Source organism: Heteronotia binoei, chromosome 13, assembly GCF_032191835.1.
Source record: "Heteronotia binoei isolate CCM8104 ecotype False Entrance Well chromosome 13, APGP_CSIRO_Hbin_v1, whole genome shotgun sequence".
In the NCBI taxonomy this organism is placed as follows: Eukaryota; Metazoa; Chordata; class Lepidosauria; order Squamata; family Gekkonidae; genus Heteronotia; species Heteronotia binoei.
In genome coordinates, this window is record NC_083235.1 from 70,541,907 (window position 1) to 70,566,371 (window position 24,465).

Here is a 24,465-nt window from a genome sequence, read left to right on the forward strand (position 1 = left end):
TTCCGCGTTCAGGTGAAAGGCGGAGGTTACTTTCGGGAGAAAGGTTATATCAGGGCGTAGCCCCACTCCCTCCGCGCTGAATCTCAAATATGGGTCGTCGCAGCGCAGCGCTGCCAGTTCACCGACCCTGCGAGCAGAGGTAACGGCCACTAAGAAGGCTGTCTTCCAGGATAGTAATTGCAAGGAACATGTCGCCATAGGCTCGAAGGGTTTCCCTGTTAAAGCCCGCAACACTGCTGGGAGGTCCCAAGCAGGAGCAGGGACTCGTACCGCGGGGTACAATCTTGCCAGGCCCTTTAAGAACCGTTTCGTATCAGGGTGTGAGAACACCGAGTGGCCTTCAAGTTGCTCATGATTAGCCGATATGGCGGCTAAGTACACTCTCACAGATGACACTGTCAGTCCCTTGTCAAGGAGTGAGAGTAGAAAGTCTAGTATTAGTGGGAGACCTGCAGTCTTGGGTTCCCTGTTAGTTCTAATCACAAATTGGCTAAACCTCGCCCATTTATATCCATACGATTTCCTAGTGGATGATTTTCTACTGTTTAGCATGACATCCAGGGCTCTATCAGATAACCTTGTCACACCAGTCTCCACGCCGTGAGTTTCAAGTGAGGCACGTCGTGGTGAATCACTCGTCCCTCGTGTGATAGCAGAAGGTCTGAGTTCGTTGGAAAGTGGTGGAACATTCCGCCGGACAGCTTCAGTATCGGGGAGAACCATTGTTGTCTGGGCCACCATGGTGTGATGAGGATCCCCTTGGGGCGTTCGAATTGAATCTTGTGAACCACCCTTGTGATTAGTGGGATCGGTGGGAAGAGGTACACATGTAAGCGAGCCCATGGGATCAGTAACCCGTCTCCTAACGATAGAGGGTCCGCACCCCCTCTGCAGCAAAATTTGGCGCATTTCGAGGTGTTGCGTGTGGCGAAGACATCCACTTCCGGTGTGCCCCACTTCTGGAATACCGGTTGGAGGAACTCCCAATTGAGTTCCCACTCGTGGAGTGAGGCCCCTCCTCGACTGAGGTAATCTGCACAGGCATTCAGATTGCCCGGTAAGTGCGTGGCTACTAGGGTAGCGTCCGATTCTCTGCAGATTTCCCAAATCTTTAGTGCTAGAAGGCATAACTTTCGTGAGACTGTACCGCCCTGCCTGTTCACGTAAGATAGGGCTGTGGTGTTGTCTGTCAAGATCGCTACTGTTTTCCCCACAATTAGGTGTCTGAATGAGAGAATGGCATGATGTATGGCCAGCAGCTCCAGGAAATTGATGTGGTAGCGCAGAAGATTCTGAGGCCATCTGCCCCCCACACACATGCCTTCTGCGTGTGCTCCCCAGCCCCATAAGGATGCATCCGTCGTTATGGTCAACGTAGGGGTCTGTCTGTGGAACGGGGCCCCTTGGAGGAGGTTGTGCTCCTCCTGCCACCAGGATAGGGTCCAGACTACCGTCGCAGGGACAGTCAGATGGCGCGAGGGGAGATCTGTCTGACAGTTGAACACGCGCAGGAACCACAACTGTAGTATTCGCATGTGGAACCTGGCGAATTTCAACACTGCTGTTGTCGCTGCCATCAGTCCCAGGAGGCGTTGGACTTGGAACGCTGTGACTGTAGGGTTGGTTAGGAATACAAGAATCAGAGACCTGATGTCCTCCGCCCTTTGTGTCGGGAGGAATGCCTTGCAGGTTTGTGAGTCCAGAATGGCCCCTATGAACCGTACCCTCTGAGAGGGCTGCAGTGCCGATTTCTTTAGGTTGACCTGTAAGCCTAAGTTTCGCAGAAGGGTTAAGGTGACCTCTATATGCTGTAGTAATAGAGGTTGTGAGCTTGCCACCAGCAGCCAATCATCTATGTAAGGAAAGATAGTGATTCCTTGTAGACGTAGATGGGCTGCCACCACCACCATAGTTTTTGTAAACACTCTCGGTGCCGTGGAGAGGCCAAAGGGCAAAGCTTTGTATTGGTAGTGGGAGTCTCCAATTGTAAACCTGAGAAACTTCCTGCAGTCCTGATGTATCGTTACATGAAAGTAGGCATCTTGCAGGTCTAGCGTGGCCATCCAATCGCCTTGGTTCAGGAGGGGTAGGATGTTTTGCAGAGAGACCATTCTGAATTTTTGGTTTGGAATGAACTGGTTCAGGCCTCTTAGGTCCATAATGGGTCGAAGGCCTCCATCCTTTTTGGGAATGGTAAAATATCGGGAGTAGAAGCCTTGTCCCATCTGGTTGGTTGGTACCCGTTCTATTGCGTCTTTTAGCAGAAGGGATTGAACCTCTGTCCTTAGTGTGGGGGATACCCTGGTGTGGATGACTGTGGGAACTGTCGGGTTTTCTCTGAATTCTATTTGATAACCCATCCGGATTATCGACAACACCCATTTGTCTGTAGTGATTGTGGACCATGCCCGGTAATATGGGAAAAGTCTGGTACGGTCCGGGTCCAAAGGGGAGGGGGTAAAACGGGGGGAAGGGCAGTCAAAGACCCTGTTTAGACGGTCTATTCCCTTTTTGTCTGGATTGCTGTGACGGAGTAGGTGAGTACTTCGTTTTGGGGTTGTACGGAGGTTTGGAGTAAGATGTGGAGCCTTTGGGCCTCCATTGTTGTTCTGCGGGTTGCTTGGAGAACGGCTTCTTACTCCACGGTTTGTTCCAGGAACGTCTGCTTTGGGTCCTAGATGAGATGGGAACCCCCAAATTGCGAGATGTTTTAATGCTTTTATCCATCTCCTGTAGCGTGGCATCTGTAGTGGAGCTGAATAATCCACTTCCATTGAATGGGAGATCTTCGATGCAGGATTGAGTATCCGGCTGGAGCGCTGTAGATCTCAGCCAAGAGTGACGTCTTAAGGTGATCGCTGAGGTAAGTGTCTTTGCTGCAATGTCACCTGCGTGTTTTGCCGAATTGATTTGTTGTTTTGCTAATGCAATGCCTTCCCTTTGTATCTTCTTCATTGCCTGTTTAGTTTGTTCGGACAGGTCTGGTAGAGCCGATAATTGGTCCCATAGGGCGTATTGGTAACGGCCCATACACGCTCCATAATTTGCAACTTTTATTCCTAACGAACCTGCTGTGTAGAACCTTCTGCCCAGGTTATCTAGCTTTTTTCCCTCTTTGTCTGGGGGAGCAGCGTGTGTCTTCCTGGCCTTCGAGGATGACGCTACTACTACCGAGTTTGGTTTCGGGTGTGTAAATAAAAACTCTGCTGTGGACTCCTGGACTCGGTACATATGGTCCAGCCTTCGGGAGCTTATCGGTGTTGAAGCTGGTTTGTCCCACGACGATTTTGTGGTGTGGAGCATGACTGTTGTAAGCGGTAAAGCGACGGCCGTCGAGGTGTCTAGCTGGACGACATCGAACACGTTGTCGGTAACTACCGGCTCCGGCTGGACCGTCGGTAGCGACAGGGTGTGTGCCATCCGTTTAATTAGGTCCCCGTACGATTTTAGGTCCTCGGATGGGGATATGGGGAGTTCCTCGCCCACCTTACTCGATGGTGCCGGTTCCTCTGGGGAGGAAATGTCTTGGACTTCCCGGGGGGAGCCTTCCTCCGATCTGGGGGAGCCTTCTATGGACTCCGAGTGCTCCGAAGAATGTCTAGGCGTCTCCGACGCTCTCGGCGACTCAGGGGTCTTCCGGCTCTCCGAACTCCGCTGTCGAGGGGAAGTTTTCTGTGTCTTTGGCGGTGTGTCAGGTGGTTTGGACACCGACGCCGACGCTGTGTGTCTTGGTCGGTAAGATGTCCGGGATCTGACCGAGGCTTCGGACTGCTGGTCCCAATCTAGGTGTCTAGGTGGGAACCAGGGAAACATGGAGGGCATAGGGCAAGACCCATATAGGTATTGCCATTGCCTCTGATCCCACGACATTGGGGGCGGTGGTTTCCGAGGAGAGCGATCTCTGTTGCGAGAGCTTTCCTCTGAATCTCGGGATCGATGTCGGCCCCGAGGGCTACGCCGAGGGCTGCTTGAGTCGTCGCGCCTGGGATCTTTCCTAGGCGTGGTGGATCGATCCTTCTTGGGGCTTCGGGTTCGCCGCTCGTCAGGGCTGACCGACGGGTCTCGGGCCGGTGTTCGGGGCTGAGCAGTGTCCTCTACAGTATGTATTTCTAGTGGACTGCCCTCCGCTCCCGACCGTTGCGACAGATCGAAGTCGCGGTCCGAATCCGAAGAGATGGCGATTTGTGTCGACATCGATGCCAGTGTCGGGGGGCTTGGACGGCGGCGAGGGGAAGCGAACAGCTTCAACGGCGGTACTCTCGCTGCCGATTCCGACGGCGACGTCGGGAGCGAAGTCGCGGACGATCGATGTTTGTCCGACTTTTTCCTCTTCTTCGCTTCCGACTGGAGTCCCTTCTCCTCCCTTAGCCGTTTTGCAGGAGTGGAGGAGGCGGACTTTGATGCCGAGCCCGTTTTTGTGGGGCGATCGGCGTCGGGGGCACTCTTGTCGGTGCCGAGCGATTCTGATGTCGACGGCTTGTGCGACGGCGCCGACATTTTCTTAGGCGACAGAGCTTTCTCCATCAGTGCCGCCGCCAAACGGCCCGCGCGGTTTTTCTTCGTCTGGCGGGAAAACTTCGCGCAGTGAGCACACGCGTCAGGGATGTGTGCTTCTCCTAGGCAAAAAAGGCAAAGAACGTGCCCGTCTGTGGGAGCGATTTTGCTGCCGCAGTTCTTGCACCGTTTGAAAAATCCCCACCGTTGTTCCATGCGGGGGGGGGGGAAGGGCGGGAAGAGAGATTTGAGGAGAAAGTCCCGAAAAGATTTAGTCTTCCCGCTCCCTAGTCTTTACAAAGACTGTTGTGTGGTCCAAGCCAAAACAAAATTTGTCAAAATCCAAAAGAAAAACAACTTCCAAGAAAGGATTCCACCGACCGTGGCGAGAGATCGACTGATCCAAGCGGCGGTCAGAAGAGAACTGGCGGGATGTCCGCTCCGGTCCCTGTGAGCATGCGCGGTGGGGCTTCTGCGCATGCGCACTGGGCCTGGGGCGCGGAAATCCGCAGCTTTCAAGAATACCGATCGAGATCGGCGCGGGCGCCTATATCCCATCAGTGTGATGCACAGAGACCACGAAGAAGATCATATGGTTTTTCTTTTTCTTTTTTTGCTTTATGATGCTTTTTTTTAAGAAGGTTCTTTAACAGATTTATTTGATTACCTTTTTCTTTTTTTTCTTTTCTTTTAAGCAATTTAATTATTATGAAGTAAGATTCTTTAATAGATAAAGTTTTACCTTTTTAACGATTTAAATAAAATACACTGCCAGGGGTCATCAAAAGGGGGGGAGGGGGAAGAAAATGTAATGTATATGTATTAATCTTTAATAACAAATGATGAGTGTGATTACAATACATTACAGTACAATAAATTGTTTTAAACACAGAAAGAACTTCATCACGGGGTGTGAGAATAATGTTGAGGGTCCAATGCCATGGAAAGGTGATACAGCTGACAAATGGACCTTTACAGAAGAAACACTGAGTCTCCTGTGATGACGACAGGCAGCATAAGACAGGACTGCTGGGAGAGTCATCTTGACAGGAGATGCACCTTGAGAGGATATATGAGATGTGAAGCGTTTCCATTTCAAGGCACATGACTTGCAAGTCAATGGCTTTCGAGTGTTCAGTAGAATGTCAGTCAGCCTCAGTGAAAACACTAGTGGAGGATACTCCACTAGTGTTAGCTTGAAGAAAGCTGGGTCGTGATGCAGAATTCAACCACGCTGTTGGGATAAGAGGTCGCTGGCATCTGGAAGCTTGATGTAAGTCTTGTTGCTGAGATGGAGCAGGGTAGGGAACCATGGTTGATGGGGCCATCAAGGGGTGATCAGTATGCATGAGGTTCTGTCCATCCATATTTTCTGCAGTACTTGTATAAACAGAGGGAATGGGGGAAACATGTAAAAGAGGTGACCCATCCAATAGTTCAGAAAGGGACCCCATGGATGTGTCCAGTCTGTTGAAGTACTCTTGGTGTTCAGATTGGTCATGAAAGCATTGATGGCTGGCATGCCAAATGCCTGAAAGACTAGAGCTAAGTAGATGGAACTCAGAGTCCACTCATGTTCCAGTGAATTTTTCCTGCTGAGTCAGTTGGCATTATCATTGCGCATTCCTGGAACATGAACTGCCCTCAGGTGGATGTTGCATGGGATGCACCAGTCCCAGATCTGAATAGGTAGGCAGCAGAGGGATGTGGGGAGGCAGTGTCCCGTTGCGTGTTCAGGTAGAAGACAGTGGCCACATTGTCGGATGTTACTTATTTTTATTTATTTTTAGCAAATTTATATCCCGCCCTCCTCTAAAGGGTTCAGGGCGGCTTATACACTTGCACACACATTCCTTGTATATTGTAAGCAAAGGAGAAAAGGGCATAATAGACTGCTAGTAGCTCCAGAGTGTAGATGTGGAGGGAACATTGACGTGGCACCCAGCATCCCTGAGGGCTCCCCAACCCCACAGAAAGGTATCCGTGTATAGAGTTGCCTTTGGTGTTGCAGGACAGAACGGTACTCCCGGTAGGAGGTTGTTCATACAGGTCCACCAAGCCAGGGACAGGAGGACATGTGAGGTAACTGAGAGGGCCAAAGACTGTGGGTCAACCCCTAAAGTGAATGTCTGGAGGAACCAGAGTTACAGTGGATGCATCCGCAGGTGGGCGAAGGGGATCACCACAGTTGTGGACACCATTAGGTTGAGCAGACTCTGAATTGTAAAGGCACATTGCACTGGAGCACTGATGACAGTCTGTGCCAGGTTCTGAATGGTCCGGTGGTAGGAAGGCTTTCTTCTGGACTGTATCCAGACATGCCCTGATAAATTGTAGAGTCTGGGTTGGAGACAAGCAAGACTTTTGGTAGTTAACACATAGGCTGAGGGCCTCCAGCCGTTGAAGTACAGTTGTGAGATCCGTAGTAAGTCGATGTGAGGAGCGAGCCACAAAAAGCCAGTCACTTGAGGAGCCACTGATATTCCAAAAGGGAGAACCTGGTACTGGTAATGATGCTGTCTTATGGCCGAGCAATATTGGGGCCACATAGTAATATGGGAAAAGGCATCCTTCAGGTCGACATGCCATTCAAGAGTCTGGAGGAATCAGGTGCATAACAACTTGAAGTGTGACATGTGAAACTTAATTGTCTTTATAAACTTGTTGAGACCCGTAAGTCTAGAATGGGCGTTAGACCTCTATCTGCTCTGGGAACAACAAAATATCAGGAATAAAACCCTTGATGGAGTTGGGTTACAGGTACTGGCATGATGGCTCTTTTGGTCAAAAGTTCCAGGACCTAATTTATGAGAACCGGTGATGGAGGGGTAGTGACATAGAGAGGTACATGAGGTTTGTGTTTGAATTCTATCACATATCCTACTCAGATGATGGCGAGGACCCAGGCATTGGTGGCAAATGACTCCCACATGATGGCAAAGGGGAGGCAACCTGGTTCATATTGATGGTGTGGCAGCAGGTGGAACAGCTTGTTTGTGGCTCGCATGATTTTCAAAAGGAAGGCTTTGTTTGATGAGTAGGCTTCTCAGTGGTGGAAGATTTTTGGTGAGGGTGATATATGTCCTTGGAAGAAGGTTGGCACCTCTTCCAGTTGTCAGAAGGAGGAGATGACCTCTGATGGTGGCAATAAGATTTCCATGGTTTTGGCCATGGTTGTTGCTGTGATTGAGGTATGGTGACTCTTATATGCTTTGCCTTTTTCTGGCTATCTTCCACAGACTTCAAAGTGAAGGAATGGAATAATCTGTCACAGTCAAAGGGAAGGTCTTCAATCTTTCCCTTGACATCTGGCTGCAAAGCTGTGGATTGCAGCCAGGCATGTCTCCATAATGCTACTGTGGAAGTCATAGACCAGGAGAAACAGGAAATCATGTGCTTAATTGTGGAAATCTGTTGTTTTGATGCGCGTGACAGCTCTTGAAGAAGATCGATAGCCTCTGCTTGGGCTTCAGCTGGAAGTTGTGCCAAGAGAGGGGACAATTTCTTGACCATAGCATGGTTGTATGCAGCAAAATAATAAAGATCAGTCTGCATCTTTACAGCTGTAGAAGTTAGGGAACAGATCTTTTTAGCAATCCCATCTATTTCCACCCCTCCGTGTCGGGGGGGGAGGGTAGTCAAGAAGCAGGCCTGTTTAGTCTTTGATGATGAATGGACAATCACAGGAAAAAAAATTTCGATCACACGGTCTGGAGAAAGTGAAGAACCTCCATAAAAGAAAAGACAGCCCCAAAGAGAGTCTTATCTGTCTGGAGAACGTCAAAGAAAAGTGGAGAGAGAGGAAAGATTCTGTCCAGCCAGCGGGTGGCAAAAAAGCAACTGAGGTGGAGGGTGGGGTTTCCCTGCTCCCCAGAGTTGAAGGAAAGCCCACCAAAAATCTAAGCTCTAGAAATTTCTGGTGAGGTGCAGTACCCAGTGCGTGGCCTGCACAGAGACCATGAAGAAGATGTTTACATCTCTTGACCTGAAAAACTTAAAGTAACACAGCACAAATATACTTGCTGAAAAGTATATACAGAAAACTGAGTGATGCCCAAATTCTGTTGAAACTAAGTTCTGTTGAAACCTACATAATTTATAATGTGATACGTGATGGCCACCTGAACACCAGATTGTACTGTCATTAACCCACTGACATGGTCATGATTGCCTACTGCAACTGTCTGCCTGTCTTCCAGTCAGCTGGTGACCCAGAGCTCTGCTTTGTGGCATATCTCCCAGACTGTCTACAACCCTTTAAGTGTTACCAGTGTGTTTTTAGTTCACCCCTGCCTGAACTGCCTTCAGTTTCTGAGGCAATACTTCCACACCGTAAGTCACCTGCTTCGTTTTGCAAAGTGCTCTGTTGTTTGAGTTTTCAGCTTGAATTACTGGCTCTTTATCAAGCAAAAAGGTTAAGTCAGCACATCTTCAACAGGAGCGTCTCTCTCCTATTTCACCCTATCCTTGGCTTGAGGCAGTCCCAGGAAAAGGTATGATATGAACTCTAATTAGTCATTTTTATTTGCTGCTGTTGCCTTCAGGAAAAAAAAACTTGGAAGCTATTTTTCTAAGGAATTTCTGAGGTCCACGCAAGACTATGGTTAGTTGGTGGGGAAAAGAACAATTTGCCAGTGCACAGAAACTGTAACATATTTGAGTTGATCTCTAGCATTCTGTATTGAGTTCTAGCAAGGCCCTACTTAAATTAAAAAGACAGGCAAGGGAGGAAAGACACTTTGAAAGCTCTACATTACTTTATAATATGTTTGGGCGGGGGGAGTTTGTCTCATTTTCAGTCACAGAATCTCTGAAAGGGACCAAGAGGCTCTTTTGAAGCTGTGGTCTCTTTTTAATATATATTCCTTTGTGCTTCTTTGAGTCACATCAAATTACAGTACATCATGTATAGATGGAACTATGCCTGGGGCAGCGAGGCTCTGTATACTTGGTACTTGGGGGGGCAACAGTGGGGGGGGGCTTCTGGAGTTCTGGCCCCACTGGCGGATCTTCTGATGGCACCTAGAGTTTTGGTCACTGTGTGACACAGAGTGCTAGACTGGATTGGCTATTGGCCTGATTCAACACTGCTTCTGTTATATTCTTAAAGTAAAATTCCAAAGCCCTTTCAGTTTTCTATTCTCAGTTTACAAACCCAAAACACTGGAAAATCTTTTCTGCAAACTAGTTTAAATTCTTCCAAAATCAGTACGTAGACTACTATCCATTTTTGTAGTATAGAAATTATTGTGAGTTTATAAGGCTACATTAGAATTTTACATCTGGGAGGAAATTTGGCGGCAAAATGTTCAACTAACTAAATCAGCGATCTTTAAAGAAAACCTATATAAGATGGCATATCGTTGGTACTTGACTCCAGCTAGATTGGCAAAGATTTACACGAATTATTCTAACAAATGTTGGAAATGTGGTAGAATAAAGGGTACTCTTTTTCACATATGGTGGCAATGTAAGCACGCAAAAAAAATTTGGGCTCAAATCTGATTGGTGCCAGAAAATTCTTAAACTAAGATTCTCTCATACTCCTGAGCTCTACCTATTAAGTATTGTTAAAGAGAAAATATCGAAGTCATCGAAAAAACTGTTATTGCATGTTGTAACGGCGGCCAGGATGTTATACGCTAAGTATTGGAAATCTCCTAAGATACCTGATAAGAACGAATTTTTATTCAAGCTCTTAGAAGCTGCCGAACTTGATATGTTAACGACTAGACTAAGAGAGGGAGATCTATTGATTTGTAAAAAGACATGGGACCCGTTATACTCGTGGTTAAATCGCATGGGATTAGATATGAGGAACCTGAAATGGAGCTTTGGATAGGCCCCTCCAGCTCCTTGTGAAGGGAGATTGGGTGAGGGTATTGGATTGTTTGTTTGTTTTTATCTTTTTCCTATTGGTATATGTATAGGCCTAGGCTTATATGTTTAGATGATGTCTGTTTGATTGTATGTTTGTCTTGTTCAATAAAATATATTTCTTTTGGGGAAAAAAAATAGAATTTTACATCTGGGATTATTCGGACGCAGCCACTAAGACTGGCACTTTTAATGTGGTTAGTTTGATTTAGTCTGCAGAGAGCTGCAAAAGTCTGTTTTCCCCCAACAATGCTGCACCACCGTTGCCAAAAAGTACTGCATCTTTCAGTTTTGTCTCCCCGTGATAAATGCTTCACAGACGTCAACTTGGCAAAAACCACAGTAACGTAATGCAGACTTTTTATCCAGCCAAAATTTCTTATAACAAAAGTTGACATGAAGTCAAAATTCTGATGTGGCAAGATTGAGTGATGTAAACTTTACCTGTCACCTGGTTTAAACTCACGGGAAACCTTGGTTTTCTTTTTTTTATGTTTCCGCTTGAGGTTTTTGATGGAGAGCGGGATACTCTTCTTGCGTCCTGTGCCACTGCCGCTTTGAGAAGAGGCTGTGGAGCTGGCAGAAGATGTCACAGAGCTGGTGTCATCGGTGTCGTCTGCAGCTTCATCATCAGCATCCTGCTCAATTGATTGCAGCTTGTAGTCTGATGACATGTCATCTCCTTTCAGGACAAACGGCGGTGGCAACTGCAGTCCAGCAGCTTCACAGGTGATACCTTTCCCTATTTCACCAAGATGGTCTTCCTTTATCTCTTGTACAGCACCATTGGCAGAATCTTCAAGTTCACATTTTAAGTTAGCTTTAAGATCTTCAGACTGTTGGTCACCAGCAGCAGCAGATTCTGCATCAGGGAGGTCACCGGTATCCCGAGAATCCGGAGAGCATGACATAATCTTCACTATCTGTTTCTTCAATAATCTCCTTACCTACAAGGAACACAAACTAGTCAGTTAACCAAGACAGTCCACGATATCTGCACACATTCAAGAAAGCTTTACTACTGCAGCCAGTCACACTGTTAAGCTTAACATTTAGTTAACAGCTGGTTTTGTATACAGTTGGCTGTTTCACTAAGAATTAGGGTTTGTAGAATCTTTCGGGATCAAGTGCCGTGTTCTACTGGAGAAAGTTTTCCTTCCAGACGTTTCGTTCTCAGCTGCGGAGAACATCCTCAGTGGAGTTGCAGCCGGAGCAGGTGCTCAGACCTTCTTGGCTGCTGTGCGTTGAGTGAAAATAATGCACAGCAGCCAAGAAGGTCTGAGCGCCTGCTCCGGCTGCAACGCCACTGAGGATGTTCTCCGCAGCTGAGAACGAAACGTCTGGAAGGAAAACTTTCTCCAGTAGAACACGGCACTTGATCCCGAAAGATTCTACAAACCCTAACGATGTTACCAGCCGTGAAAACCTGAAATCTTTGATCACTAAGAATTGCTTGAACACAAGAACTCCCTGATTTTGACCTTAAGAGACAGAATTTTTCTTGGGGAAGTGTGATGATCGCATCTTGCTCACCTGCTCAAGATTATTATTTTCAAACACCTGTCAGTCAAACTAGTTCCCAGTTTCAATTGCCATCATTTCCAAAGGGCTTGAGATAAGACTGGTTCGGTCATTATATATAGCACAAACTGTGACTTGTTTGAGAAACTCGCTCCTTTTACTTAATGTGATCCTTACCCTAATTGGTTTGACACAGTTCAATTACTCCTGCTGTATAACTGTCACTTCATATTCTGCTCTTATGTGTTGTTATCATTTCTGCACCCCCTTATCGAAAGCTTTAAAAAAAAAGATTTGCTGCAGAATTACATTGAGAAGAGCTACCAGTCTATGAGCAATGGCTAGTCCCAAGGCAATGACAAAAACTTCGTTTAATATATCCCCTTAAGGCTGCAGCAATTCTGGTGTATCTCAAGGGGCAACTTTAGAAGGAAAAAAGGGCAGGATTAGGAAGGGAGAAAAGATCAACGTGTATTTGTACCAGGGTCAGATACTGCAAGACACAGTCCCCCACCCAAGCAACAAGGCATGGCTACAAAGATCAAGACTGCTTTTCCCTGCCATCTATCCAGCTTAGGGGAGGGGCTGGGGAATAGCAGGAATCCACTGCAGATTGCGTTGGGCCTCCACTGCCCACTCAACTCCATAGCGGGGAACGACTGCAATGCTTTCACGTCTCCATAATTTCAAGGATACATGCTTGAACTAAATTGCCTTCTTACTCTTGCAAAACAAAGAAGGTGCACAGCATGGAAGTTTCATTTCCAAAAGGGACAGTTGCTGACAGTTGCTCATCTGAGTGTCAGTTCTCCACTGGAAACACAACAAGGCCACAATTTTTAACCTATATAACTCTAAATACCTACAGCCCTATCCACCTTCAAACCCTTGATGCTCCACCATTGATCTAGAGATTAATCTAGCACCCATCTTTCACTGTAACATCCATGCATGCCTGTATGCAATGTAGGCATAAAGAGGCGCTTGATCAAATAAGGAACTTCATAATGGAGCAGTTTAACAGATGTGCACCAATTCTGTTCTATCATGTCGAAACTTGAGTGTTATTAACCTCAAAATTAGCATCATATGATGCTCCTCTTGTATTTAGGTACTAATTTGTTTATGTAACAATTTATGAAGGTTGGATTTTTTTTAAAAAAAAAAGAAAAGAAAAGCAATAAAGCAGCACTAGGAAGTAGGGGCATCCCTGAACCCAGAAACTTCCCATCTGCATGTTTTCTAATGGATCTTGACAGTCATGAAACACACCAAAGAGATATTCAAGAACCCCCTTTTTTTGTAGGAGAAATGAGGCCAAGTTCTGGAGAGCCAGTTTGGTGTAGTGGTTAAGTGTGCGGACTCTTTTCTGGGAGAACCGGGTTTGATTCCCCGCTCCTCCACTTGCACCTGCTAGCAGGGCCTTGGGTCAGCCATAGCTCTGGCAGAGGTTGTCCTTGAAAGGGCAGCTGCTGTGAGAGCCCTCTCCAGCCCCACCCACCTCACAGGGTGTCTGTTGTGGGGGAGGAAGGGAAAGGAGATTGTGAGCCGCTCTGAGACTCTTTGGAGTGGAGGGCGGGATATAAATCCAATATCTTCTTCATCTTCATCATCTTCTATCAACAATTAAATGAACAACATCCCTGAGAATACAGGCTGTCAGGCCAGTTTAGGGAACTGGACTATGTCAGGTCCATTCATGGCACAGGTCCAGACTGGATACATAGTGAAGCATGTCCATCCTCCCCTAAGCCAAGCAGTAGTTGCTGGTAAATGCAGGAATCTTAATCATACAGTTCTTCCTTAACATGAGAAGGGGAGCAGTGATGCCATCTGGCTCTTATACATTTCTCTGCATGGTGTTCCCTTGTGGCATGTTAGACAGTGACAAGCTGAGGGGAGAAGACAGAAATAAACCCACTTAGCCTATCACAGATACAGGGCCTTTGGCCCAGGTAGATGTTTGAACTGAGCCTTAGAATGGAGAGCTTTCCTAAAAAGTGAGGTTGATGCTGGTCATGCTGATATGAAAATCTACAACAGTGCTGCATCAAATGGATACGACAACGTTTCCAAGGAAACATCCCAAATGCTGTCCTGGGGACAACAGCTTTTCGCATTATACAAACACATCTACATACTCTGGCTTTTTCACAAGGTTGTAATCAATTTATCATCGTACCCAAGAAAGAAGAATGTCCATCATTTTATACAACAACGATACTTTGCACAGTGAAGACAAGGTATCGGATAACTTTCCAGTTTTGTCTAGAAAGACCACTCCGCAGACCTAGATGTGCTCTAGTAGGCCTGTGCACAAAAAGGGGCAAAGGATGTGATGAAATGACACCGCAATGTAACTTCCGGGTATCCAGAAATATTGTGGACACAGCCAGAGCGGTCAAAGGCAACTTTTCTCAAGGAAAAGCCCTTGACACCACAGCACGAAAAATGGAAGAATATATGAGAAAATCGCTAAAGACTACTGGCAGTAACAAGTTAGACAAACAAAGACAAAAAAAGATACAGAATTGGAATAAGATACAGATATTTCAAAATTCTGAAGATTTTCTTCCAGGGACAGGATGTTTATCACTGATTCAGAACTGTCTTGTCACCTTTGCAGTACTTCTCTCATATTTCCCGCTCTGCAATTATTGCTGATTTCTATTCAGGTTTGTTTCTTAGCTATATGTGACATTTAGCTGCAGGCTTTGGGGGGGGGGGGGTTGCCATTCAGTCACAGGCTGGCTTATGGCAACCCCTTAGGGTTTTCAAGCCAAGAGACGTTCAGAGGTGGTTTTGCAACTGCCTGTCTCTGTGTCATGTCCCTGGTATTCCCAGGAGGTCTCCCGTCCAAATACTAGTCAGGGGCAACCCTGCTTAGTTTCCAAGAACTGACAAGCCTTGGTCACCTAGGCCAGGGCAGATACAACCCTGTCCAAATGGCCAGAATTCCACTTTAAAGCAAGCTCAGCTGACCTTATTATCTGAGAGGGGAGGATGCTGAACTTTCAGAAATGACCTCATTACTATATAGTTGACGTCTGATAATGCCAACTTCAACAGTGAAGAGAACTTGTTTCAGCGTATCAAAATACTCCTTACATATTCCTCAAAGCTGAGAGCAGACAAGTTCCATGCTGCAACCTGCTTCCTTTACACCTTGTTGACCCTGACAAGCATAGTACTCTCCCCCTTCACACATTGATATTGCATGAACAAACATATATTGTTCCAAGAGTTTTACCATGTTGGGCATGAATCCAAATTGCAGCTATACAAACAGAGGTTGTCTCAGATCTCAATAGGATGCAGATACTGTATCTCACCATAGCCCCAGATGCTGTATCACTAGCAAAAGGCTTACTGTGCTTTACCTTTCCACAGGGCATTTTTTGTAGCAGGAACTCCTTTGCATATTAGGCTACACCACCCTGATGTAGCCAATCCTCCAAGAGTTTACAGTCGGCTCTGTAAGAAGAGCCCTGTAAGCTACAAAAAAGCTGAGTTTTTAAAGAGGACTGATGTTCTTTACCCCAACAGGAAAAATAAAGCAAATGGAGCAAGAACAAAACCTTTTCTCCATTTCTAAGAGTGGATAGAGATGCACTACGAATAAGATTAACTGAGGGCTTTTAAACGCACCTATATAAAAATAACTGGGGGCTTTTCAACGCACTCAACTTTTTTCTGATTTTCTTGGGAGTCAACCCACAAGTATTGGAATCGGTTTTGGCACAGTTCTTATGTCTGCCCTCCTTCTGCATTTCCACCATTATAGTTTGTTTTCTTCTGCATGTGCCTTAAATAATCAGGATTTTCAAGGGAGGATGCTGTTGTTATGGTGGTGTCATAGCATCCCTTTTCTATTTTTCCATATATCAATATATCATTGCATTTTTAAAAAATGAAACTAAAATACTGATACACTGTTGTAATGATAGGTCAAGCAACTTTTCTGAATTTTTAGATTTCATTTTTAAAAAGTCTCCATCATCTTCCCTTATGGAGATATGCCTTTTTCCTTATATCACCACAAGGAAAAGTGCTAGAGACTTACTTTTTAAATGAAAACTGAGAATTCAGAGAACATGCTTGACCTAGCATTACAACAGGATATTGATAGAGCAAAATTTTAGTTCTGCTTTTTAAATTTTTTTTTTTTTAAATCAACAATTTCTTTGGCTGGGGAGAGGGAGTTGTTTGACCACAATGACAATCCAGTAATCAAAAAGAATGCTGGAGGTGTGTGGAGGTGGAAAAGACAAAGAAAACTGACAGAAACATCATGCATGAAGAAAAAGACAACTCCAAATTAGCTTCCAGAAAAAGACTGGGGTAAAAGTGACTGCAAAAGAAACAAAAAAGACATGGGGGGTGGGGAGACCCAAAAGGCCAAAATGAAATTAAAGGCACAAAAATGCATACAGAAATTTGTGAATAAATCAAAGTAGGATGGGGTCAGAACTGATAGGGGGAAAACACGTGGAAAAGCCCTGTTTTTTCCTCAATAACTGCTCTCAATAACTGCTCTGTCTGTATATCTCCTCTTATAACTACTAATAATAATGACAATAATGTTTTTATTCTTGAAAGAAGGCACTACTGACAGGGACAGAGACTGGTAAATGGGATCATGTTGGGGGCTGGTATAAGCGTTCCTTAAGGCTGCTGGATGGATCAGTATTTTCCCAGCACTACCCCTACTTCATACAATTTCCGAACATGGGGGCAGCAATCCAGAGTTCCCCTCTGAATTGCCTCCCCCTTCATGTTGCATGTTCTCTGGATCAAGAGGATGTTTTTGATTTAAGGAGCACATGTAAGTAAGGTTGGGTTTGAAAAAGTAAGTCCAGCGTAGGCCACGGCCTGAGTGATGGACGGAAATCTTCTAATCCTCCCCTGCCTGCCAAACTTCATGAGTTTTGAGCTGGGATCTATATAAAAATGATTTCTGAGTTCCATCATAAGTTAGCCTTTGCAACAACAGATTGTAGCTGTATAAGGAAGAATATATTTAAATGCTGAGGAAAATGGGATTTCTAGCACCATGTTTCCCTCGTAATGATAAGCTAATGCAATGACTGGAGTGGGGGGAGAAGAAGAGACCAAGATGTGTCGGGTACATAAGCTTTTTCCTTGCCTGCCAGTTCTGACACCCACAAATGCCCTCCCCAAATATTCTTAATAGGCTCTCTCTTGTGCTCTAAAACAAGAAGTGCAGCAGGGAAATTCTGCCCTCAACTGCTCCAGCCCCATCACATTTCCACTCAAGTCTTATTCACATCATCCTCATTGTAACAACCAATGAGGGCACAGAATAAGTTGACAAAGGGGAAAACATGCTCCTCACCTCAATACAGTGGTCATCAGGAGAAAACTTAGCCCCTAATTCACTTGCAAGATCTTGTGCTATCTTTTACTATAGAAAATTTAGATACTACATTCAAGACAATGTAGTGGTGGAAGAAGATCTCATCAGCACACTTAATATTTAGTGGTGAGGCTGGCAAAGAACTTACGTAAATATGGGTAAAAATGCATAGACCCTTCCTTCAAATATATGTCCACATCACATTGATGAGTATTTTGTTAACAGTAAAATAATTAGTAACTAGTAACAGAAAAAAATACAGTTTGTTCAGTAGTATAAAAGTGTAATTAGAAAATTCCTGAAAGATTAACATCACCTTTTTCTGACAGAATAATGGCAATTAAAAGAAATTATCTAAAATAAGCTCTTAAAATATTCTGGTTTATGTAGAATAAAAGATTAATAAATGGAAAGTTTTCTGTTCAGTTTTATAGAGCAGGGGTGGCCAACGGTAGCTCTCCAGATGTTTTTTGCCTACAACTCCCATCAGCCCCAGCCATTGGCCATGCTGGCTGGGGCTGATGGGAATTGTAGGCAAAAAACATCTGGAGAGCTACCGTTGGCCACCCCTGTTATAGGGGAAGAATATCTAGAATCATAGCATCCTTTAAAGAAGTAGAAAAGGTGGTCTTTGCATCTCCAGTATTATTAGACAAACTGGTCTTAACTGGATCTTAGAAATGTTATGAATTGGAGATCAAGACTTTCCCACATATAGAACAAGTTTTTAGTACAGTACCTTTTCAGGCTTTACGTTGGATACGATACAAAGACAGGCCATCTGCAATATTAAACACCATAATTTTGGTATTATTGATGAAAGCAAGGGATATTTACAGAGGCAAATTATATCTAGAGAAGTTACCCACAGTTTTGGCAGCATTTTATTCTAACTGTAATCCGAAAGGGAGAATCTGGATATTTAAGTTGTGAGAACACAAGGTAGCGGTTTTGTTTTGTGGAGGTGGGGAGATACACTCATACTGACACAGAAAGAAGGATTAATGTAGGTGCAAAAACTTCTGACATGCAGAGGCTAGCACAAGCCTCCAGCCATATTTTGCGGCCTGCCAGGTGCTGTTCGGCCTCCTTGTTTATAGAGTCTAAAGCAGGAAACACACACAAAGGCCCCTGAAGGTCACATGCATAGTCGATAGATCTGGCTTGGTGGGCAGCAAGCTTTGCAATCAGTGATTATCAGATACTGTGAAATGCATCAGATGTAAAGCTAAGAATATATCATTAAGTCTAGTTATAGCTGAAAACTTCACAACTCCCCCCCCATCCTAACAAAAGTCAAAAACGTGTTATGCTGTAACAACTGAAAAAAGACACCAATTCATTGTCATATATGGAGAACATGCGCCAAGAACTTTCTATCCAATGAGATACAGTATATATGCGGAATCTAGATTCCCACACTTTAGTGTTAATAAATCAAAAGAAAAAACACAATCAGAAGCAGCCTGAATTCTAAGTGTTCTAGACTGTTAAGAGACTAAGAATAGCAAGGCTACAGGAACCAAATTTACAAATAAGCAAACTATGTCCAGAGAAAAAAAAATGATGGTGTAGTGGGTAAAAAAAAAATCCATGGTATTCCACATAAAGATCTCAATGCATTCTGCAAACTACTTCATCAGGGGATGTAAAAATAGGATTATTTTAAAATTAAAAACAAACATAATTAGACATAAATCTGAAGAGACAATTCAGTGAAATCTTTGAGCAGACATTCTTTTCCATCTACAATGTTTTTAATTCCTTAATATGTAAATTTACAGTTGTCCAGTTCCTACAGGAAAAACGTCCCTTTGGTAAACTAGCTTGTGGTAAAACCATCTAGACGAGAGGTAAATTTATGTCATGTGCACCAGCAGATCTCTCAGATTAGACATTCATTTAAAATAAACGTCACATCTAGGGATTCTGTCCAGTATATTTCCGTATTTGGATATGATCTTATTAAGTTCATCTATTATATAGCTGAAAGGCTGAGTGATTAGACATAGGCACAAATCAAACCACGAATGCTCAAAATAGGCCAATTCGTGGTTCATTTGCTCATGTCATGCCCGAACTGGGAAACGAACCCCCTTTTTTTCTTGGTGCTTTGTTTGGCTCATCTTTGCAGTTTGTTTTCCCAGACGGCCTGGTACCGATTCAATCAATTTCTAGGCAACGCTGGGCGTGCACTTCTGGGAGTCCTAGAAACACACCCATAGCAATTGTCCTCAGCTTGACTGGCAGTTCTGGGAGCCAACAATGGAGCTCCCATTCTCCCCTACGGAAGCAAACACCCTGACTCCACTGTTTTCACTTTGCACTGCAGCACAAAGAGAGACGAGTTAGTTTTCATTGTGAGAGATGAAGCTGAGCCTTCCTGTGGGCACCTGCTTTGCGGGAGGGGTTGTAACTTGGACATTCCAAATCCAATCTTTTCTGAACGTGGAGGGCGGGTGGAGGAGAGTCTGCTGAAGACTCCCAGTGAGTTTTATACCTCCCAAACCAAACAAAACAATGAACTGGTTCCAGCAACCATACGAATCATGAAATGAAATGAACCTCTGGTTCAGGGCAATCACACAAACCACCATTTTCACATTCTGTGGCCATGCCTAGTGCAGATCAGTTTCAAGGTCAGTTTTTTTCTTTGTTGAAAGATTTATTTTCTGTTTTACAATAATGCAGACAAGACTGAAATGATGCTGGCTGCAAATGCAGAGATCTTGAAGGACACTGTGCTTCCCATCTTTGATTAGTTTAGCTAACCTTTGCTTAGTTGGTTAAGAGGCCAGGGGTTCACATTGGATTCAGCTGTATTTTTTTTTAAAAAAAATTCAGAGTATGGTAAATTTCTCTTAATATGTGCTAGATAATCAAAATTTAAAAATAAATTGTTAGCTGTAATTCATACTTCATGTTCTCGTCTCACTGGTTGAGCCAGTTAGGAAAATCAGTTGGTCTTGAATCTCTCTCCACAGAATTTGGCATCAACATAACACCACCATTTGATTATGCAGTTAGCAAGGGGATGTTACTAGAATAAAGAAATAGCCATTCAAAATTCTTCAGATAAAAAAATAGCAACCTGTAGTACCGTGGAGGATGTTATGGCAATACCACTTATCTGACAATAAAATCTGTTAAATAAAAAAACAATTATTTATAAAGGCAATTTCTGCTAATCTCATCAAGAAGTGTTATGTTATTTTAGATATTACTGAATATATATATGTTATTGAAAGTGAATCTTTCTGTGGAATGTTGGTATAAAGTGAGATAACAGAGTTCTGGGTTACGTCATCTTGACTTCGGGGGTGTCCGCAGATCGTCCTCCTGCGGCACCTTTGAATCGAAGAGGGGTTTTTCTTCGGCATGGGACTTGTGCAGGAAGTTAGGGGTTCAGCGGCAGCTGCTCCTGTTCTTGCATGTCCCGAGGCTTCGCTGCCATGATAGCTGGCGCAGCAGAAAAAGATGAACACCCGACTGCTTTCTTTCGCTCCTTTCAGTAAGCTTTTGATGTATTGCTTTTCTACTTCTAGCGTGGCAATTCTCCTTGGCAAGTAAGTGAGCTTTCAATACTACTGGCTAATGGGTCATGAGCGGGCAGCTCAAAGGAAGGGATAGAGGCTGACTATGCGCCTACTTCTCCTGCAAATGAGGCCTCGAAAAGTCAAAGAGCAATCTTAAGTATCGGTAATAACTTGAACTGGATTGAATACAAATACTTAAATCGACCCAGATTATAATTGGGCATATGTTAAAGAGACTATTATTTGGCTGCAATAAGATCTGAACACAAATAAAATATATTCTAGAGAGATCGGTCCCTGTTGTCTCACTGCAATTGAAATGATAATATTTGAAATCTCAGCTGGAGCTGATTTGGAATGACGATTCAACTTGGATTAAGAGACTGAGCTTGCTGACAGAGAAAAATGGCACTGCCAAACGAAATGTCTTATAAAAAGATATATTATGGAATATTACTTTTCCGAAACAGGATCTTGGCTCATTAATGCAGCTGATTAGAAAGCAAATGGGAGCTTTTATGCTGATAGCTAGCGAACTTTCAAATCTACATGACCTGACTGCTAAAGAGATTCTGGTGACGTCTATGGAATTAGAATGGGAAAGTGATCCGCTCCGAAACGAACAAAAGAAAACTAAAATGGATCCTTATGGCGCAGTTACAAAACAAGACCGGAAATCAAGATTGAGTGAAGTCATGCTGAGAGGAAGAAATGGCACAGAATTCTTCTTCCCATTATCGAGAGGGCTGGCCACATTGAGAAGAGAGAAGGTGCATTCCGGCCAGCAAATTAAGATGTAGAAATCTTTCAGCAAGAAGGACTATTGAACTTTTTCCCTTTGTGGATAGTTGGATATGCAACTCTCAATAAGAATTGACATGCGATTTTAAAAGGCAAAGTGTGATGTCTGGGTGGGAAGAAGGATTTCTGAGTTCTGGTTTTTCTTGTGGGTAAACAAATATGGAATTATTACTAATGAATTGATATGTGATTTTAAAAGACCAAGGGAGATTCTAAGGAAGGGAGAGAGTTGTTAAAATTTCAGTTAGATATACAGTCAATTTGGATCAATGCTAAAGAGTGCAGACAACACATTTATTTTTACATAGCAGATTTATTCTCAGTATGTTTATTTGGTGAAATTGCTCATATTGATATAAGAGTTGAATTAATTGTTAAAAAGGCAGCACAATTATTTTGTAATCTGGTAGATTGTTTTTAATATGCTCCTTTGGAGAAACTGTTTACACTGAGATAGACAAATTATTATGTTGTATCTTTTTAATTTGTTAAGGATAAAGATACGATTTTTATGTGCTTATTTTAATAAGGATATTGTTAAACCAACAAATTAGTTTGTGCTTTTAACATGGTTAAGCTAAATCAGTCAGCTTAGTGTTGAGATGGCTTTGAATTTTTTTTATACTTATTTGTATTCAAGAAGAATTGTTTAGATTTATATTGCTAGTAATAGTTTAGTAAAAAATTTCTATAATGAAAGACAAGGATGGTAAAATATATGGAGAACTTAATACTTGCAGGTAGAATGATCTGGGTATTTTAATTGGAGGTAGAATTATAACTAATATATTTGTACTTTTCTTTGTTTCTGTTCTTCCCACTCTGTACATGCCCTTTCCCCCCTTTTATGTAACTTTGCTCTTGCTTCTCCCTTTTGTAGTTAAAATCAATAAAAGTTAAAAACTAAAGTGAGATAACGAAAGTGACTAAGAGAACATCCACCTCAATTGTTAGTTATTTTATCTAGTTTACAGATGAAATGTGTTAGTACCATTTATGCAGAGAGGGGTGAATGGAACAAAGATTCTATGAAAGGAACCTACATATTTAGGCAGAATTCTAGTGTTTTATGTTCTGCCTAAGATACATAAGAATGTTTGCCCTCTCCCAGGGAGACCAATAATTTCTGGCTGTGATTCAGTTCCAGAATTGTGGCATGCATATAGATCATTGTATGGAATACCAATGAAGAAATAAGTAAATAAAATTTTAAGTATTTCCCCACTGCAGGACTGTTTTTTGTTCTCTGATTTGACTCTGCATTGGTTCCTGCTCCCCCCGCCCCCTATCTTTTCACATGCAAGGTAGACAAATTGTTGGGGGGTGGGGGGACTCAAAATTTGTTTACTGTAATGCCAAGCACAAGCAGAACAGAAGTACAAAACTACAATGGGACAAGGGAAGACAGTTACAACAAATTAAGGATATGCATTTTTCCTAGGAAAGTGTTAGTTTATGTACTTTGTATTAAGGATATAAGCAAAAAAACAAATGTTCAGGGTAGAAGCAAAAAAACCAAACGTTCTTGTTACAAAACTGATGCAAGTATAGCTGTATCATATAACAATTTAGTGACACACATCTTTTCCTGATACAGGTCTTTCTCCATCCCAAGTTATGCTTCGAGATAGAACATCTTCCAGGCTAACTGCAACATGGAAAACAACTTTAAAAAACTGTAGAAAAGCACATCCTCAATTGTAGGACTCAATTGCTTTAATAAGGAAAGGAAATTACTTGTCTACTGGAAATGCTGAAAATCTGCAAAGGGAATTTGAAACCAATCTCTGTTTTAGATTTAGAACTGTTAAGGATTTCAACAGATTCAATCGGGAAAGAATGCTTCCATCCCTATACCCAAAGGTACCGGAATGCATCAAGATGGCAGGCCGGTTCATGTGCTACCTTGTTATATGAGAATCAGCTACCATGGATCAGTCTTATTGCATGAATGCAACAACTGTCAAGGTAAAGCAGCCTCATCTCGCAACAGCTATGGGATGATCCTAGAAACTTGCTCCATGACTGAAGTATCATTTGCTTTACTCATAATGCTTCTGGGGACTGCTCTTCACCACAGATTGCACATTCTTCTGACAAGCTCCAGCTCAAAACAAATTACCCCTTCCCGGCTTTATTACCAAGATACCAAACTGCTATTCCTTAATCTGGATTCTTAACCCAGCAGACTTGAAGGTAATGATGCAGAGTTAATGATGCAGATTCTTATCCCCACCAGACATACCTTTTTGGCAACAGATCCTTCTCCCAGGACACAGTTTCTCTCCGGGCACTCGCACGTGATTTTCGCAGGCTCCACTTTCTCAGGAAATACATAGAGACACCTTTCCCCAAGCTGCCGCTCAGCATGGTCAAAGCACCCCAAACGTTTTACCCTGTTTGAAGCAAGGTGAAGGCAATGCCACTTTATTACTGGCTGGTATGATTTCCCCCAGAAACTTCAGGCACCTCGTATATACATAAAAACCCCACTGGAAATGACAGACATTTAAGAAATCATCAGTTGAGGTCTCTTGTCATCCATCCTCTGTTCCAAAACAATATTTAAAGATACTGTGATTGTACTTCCACATTATGCAAAAGTATAAGCTTAATAAAAAACACTGCTTTATGCATAAGCTTAAGATGAGCATATTTCTATGCTGAGCATACCATAGAGCTTAGATGTGAAAAACGTAAGTAGATTTTAACAATCTATTCATTTTCCAACACACAAAAAAGCAAACATATATAACTGTTTCATGTTTTCAGACAAGCATTCTAGCATAAAGTTGAGAAACGCTATAATTTGTTTTAATTCTGCAGTTTTACCATAATTTTGTAGGCAGACTATACAAC

The 24,465-nt window shown here is 43.4% G+C and overlaps 1 protein-coding gene across 1 annotated transcript in view; it reads right to left on the minus strand.

The window, feature by feature from the left end:
* The window catches only part of UBE2O (ubiquitin conjugating enzyme E2 O), a 149,267-nt gene that overhangs the window by 43,910 nt on the left and 80,892 nt on the right, over nucleotides 1-24,465 (minus strand). Inside the window, exons 8-9 of the mRNA XM_060253506.1 lie at nucleotides 23,852-24,002; nucleotides 10,816-11,318 (exon numbers count right to left, since the gene is read on the minus strand). Of these exons, the coding sequence (XP_060109489.1) occupies nucleotides 10,816-11,318; nucleotides 23,852-24,002 (654 nt within the window). The remainder of the gene's footprint in view (nucleotides 1-10,815; nucleotides 11,319-23,851; nucleotides 24,003-24,465) is intronic.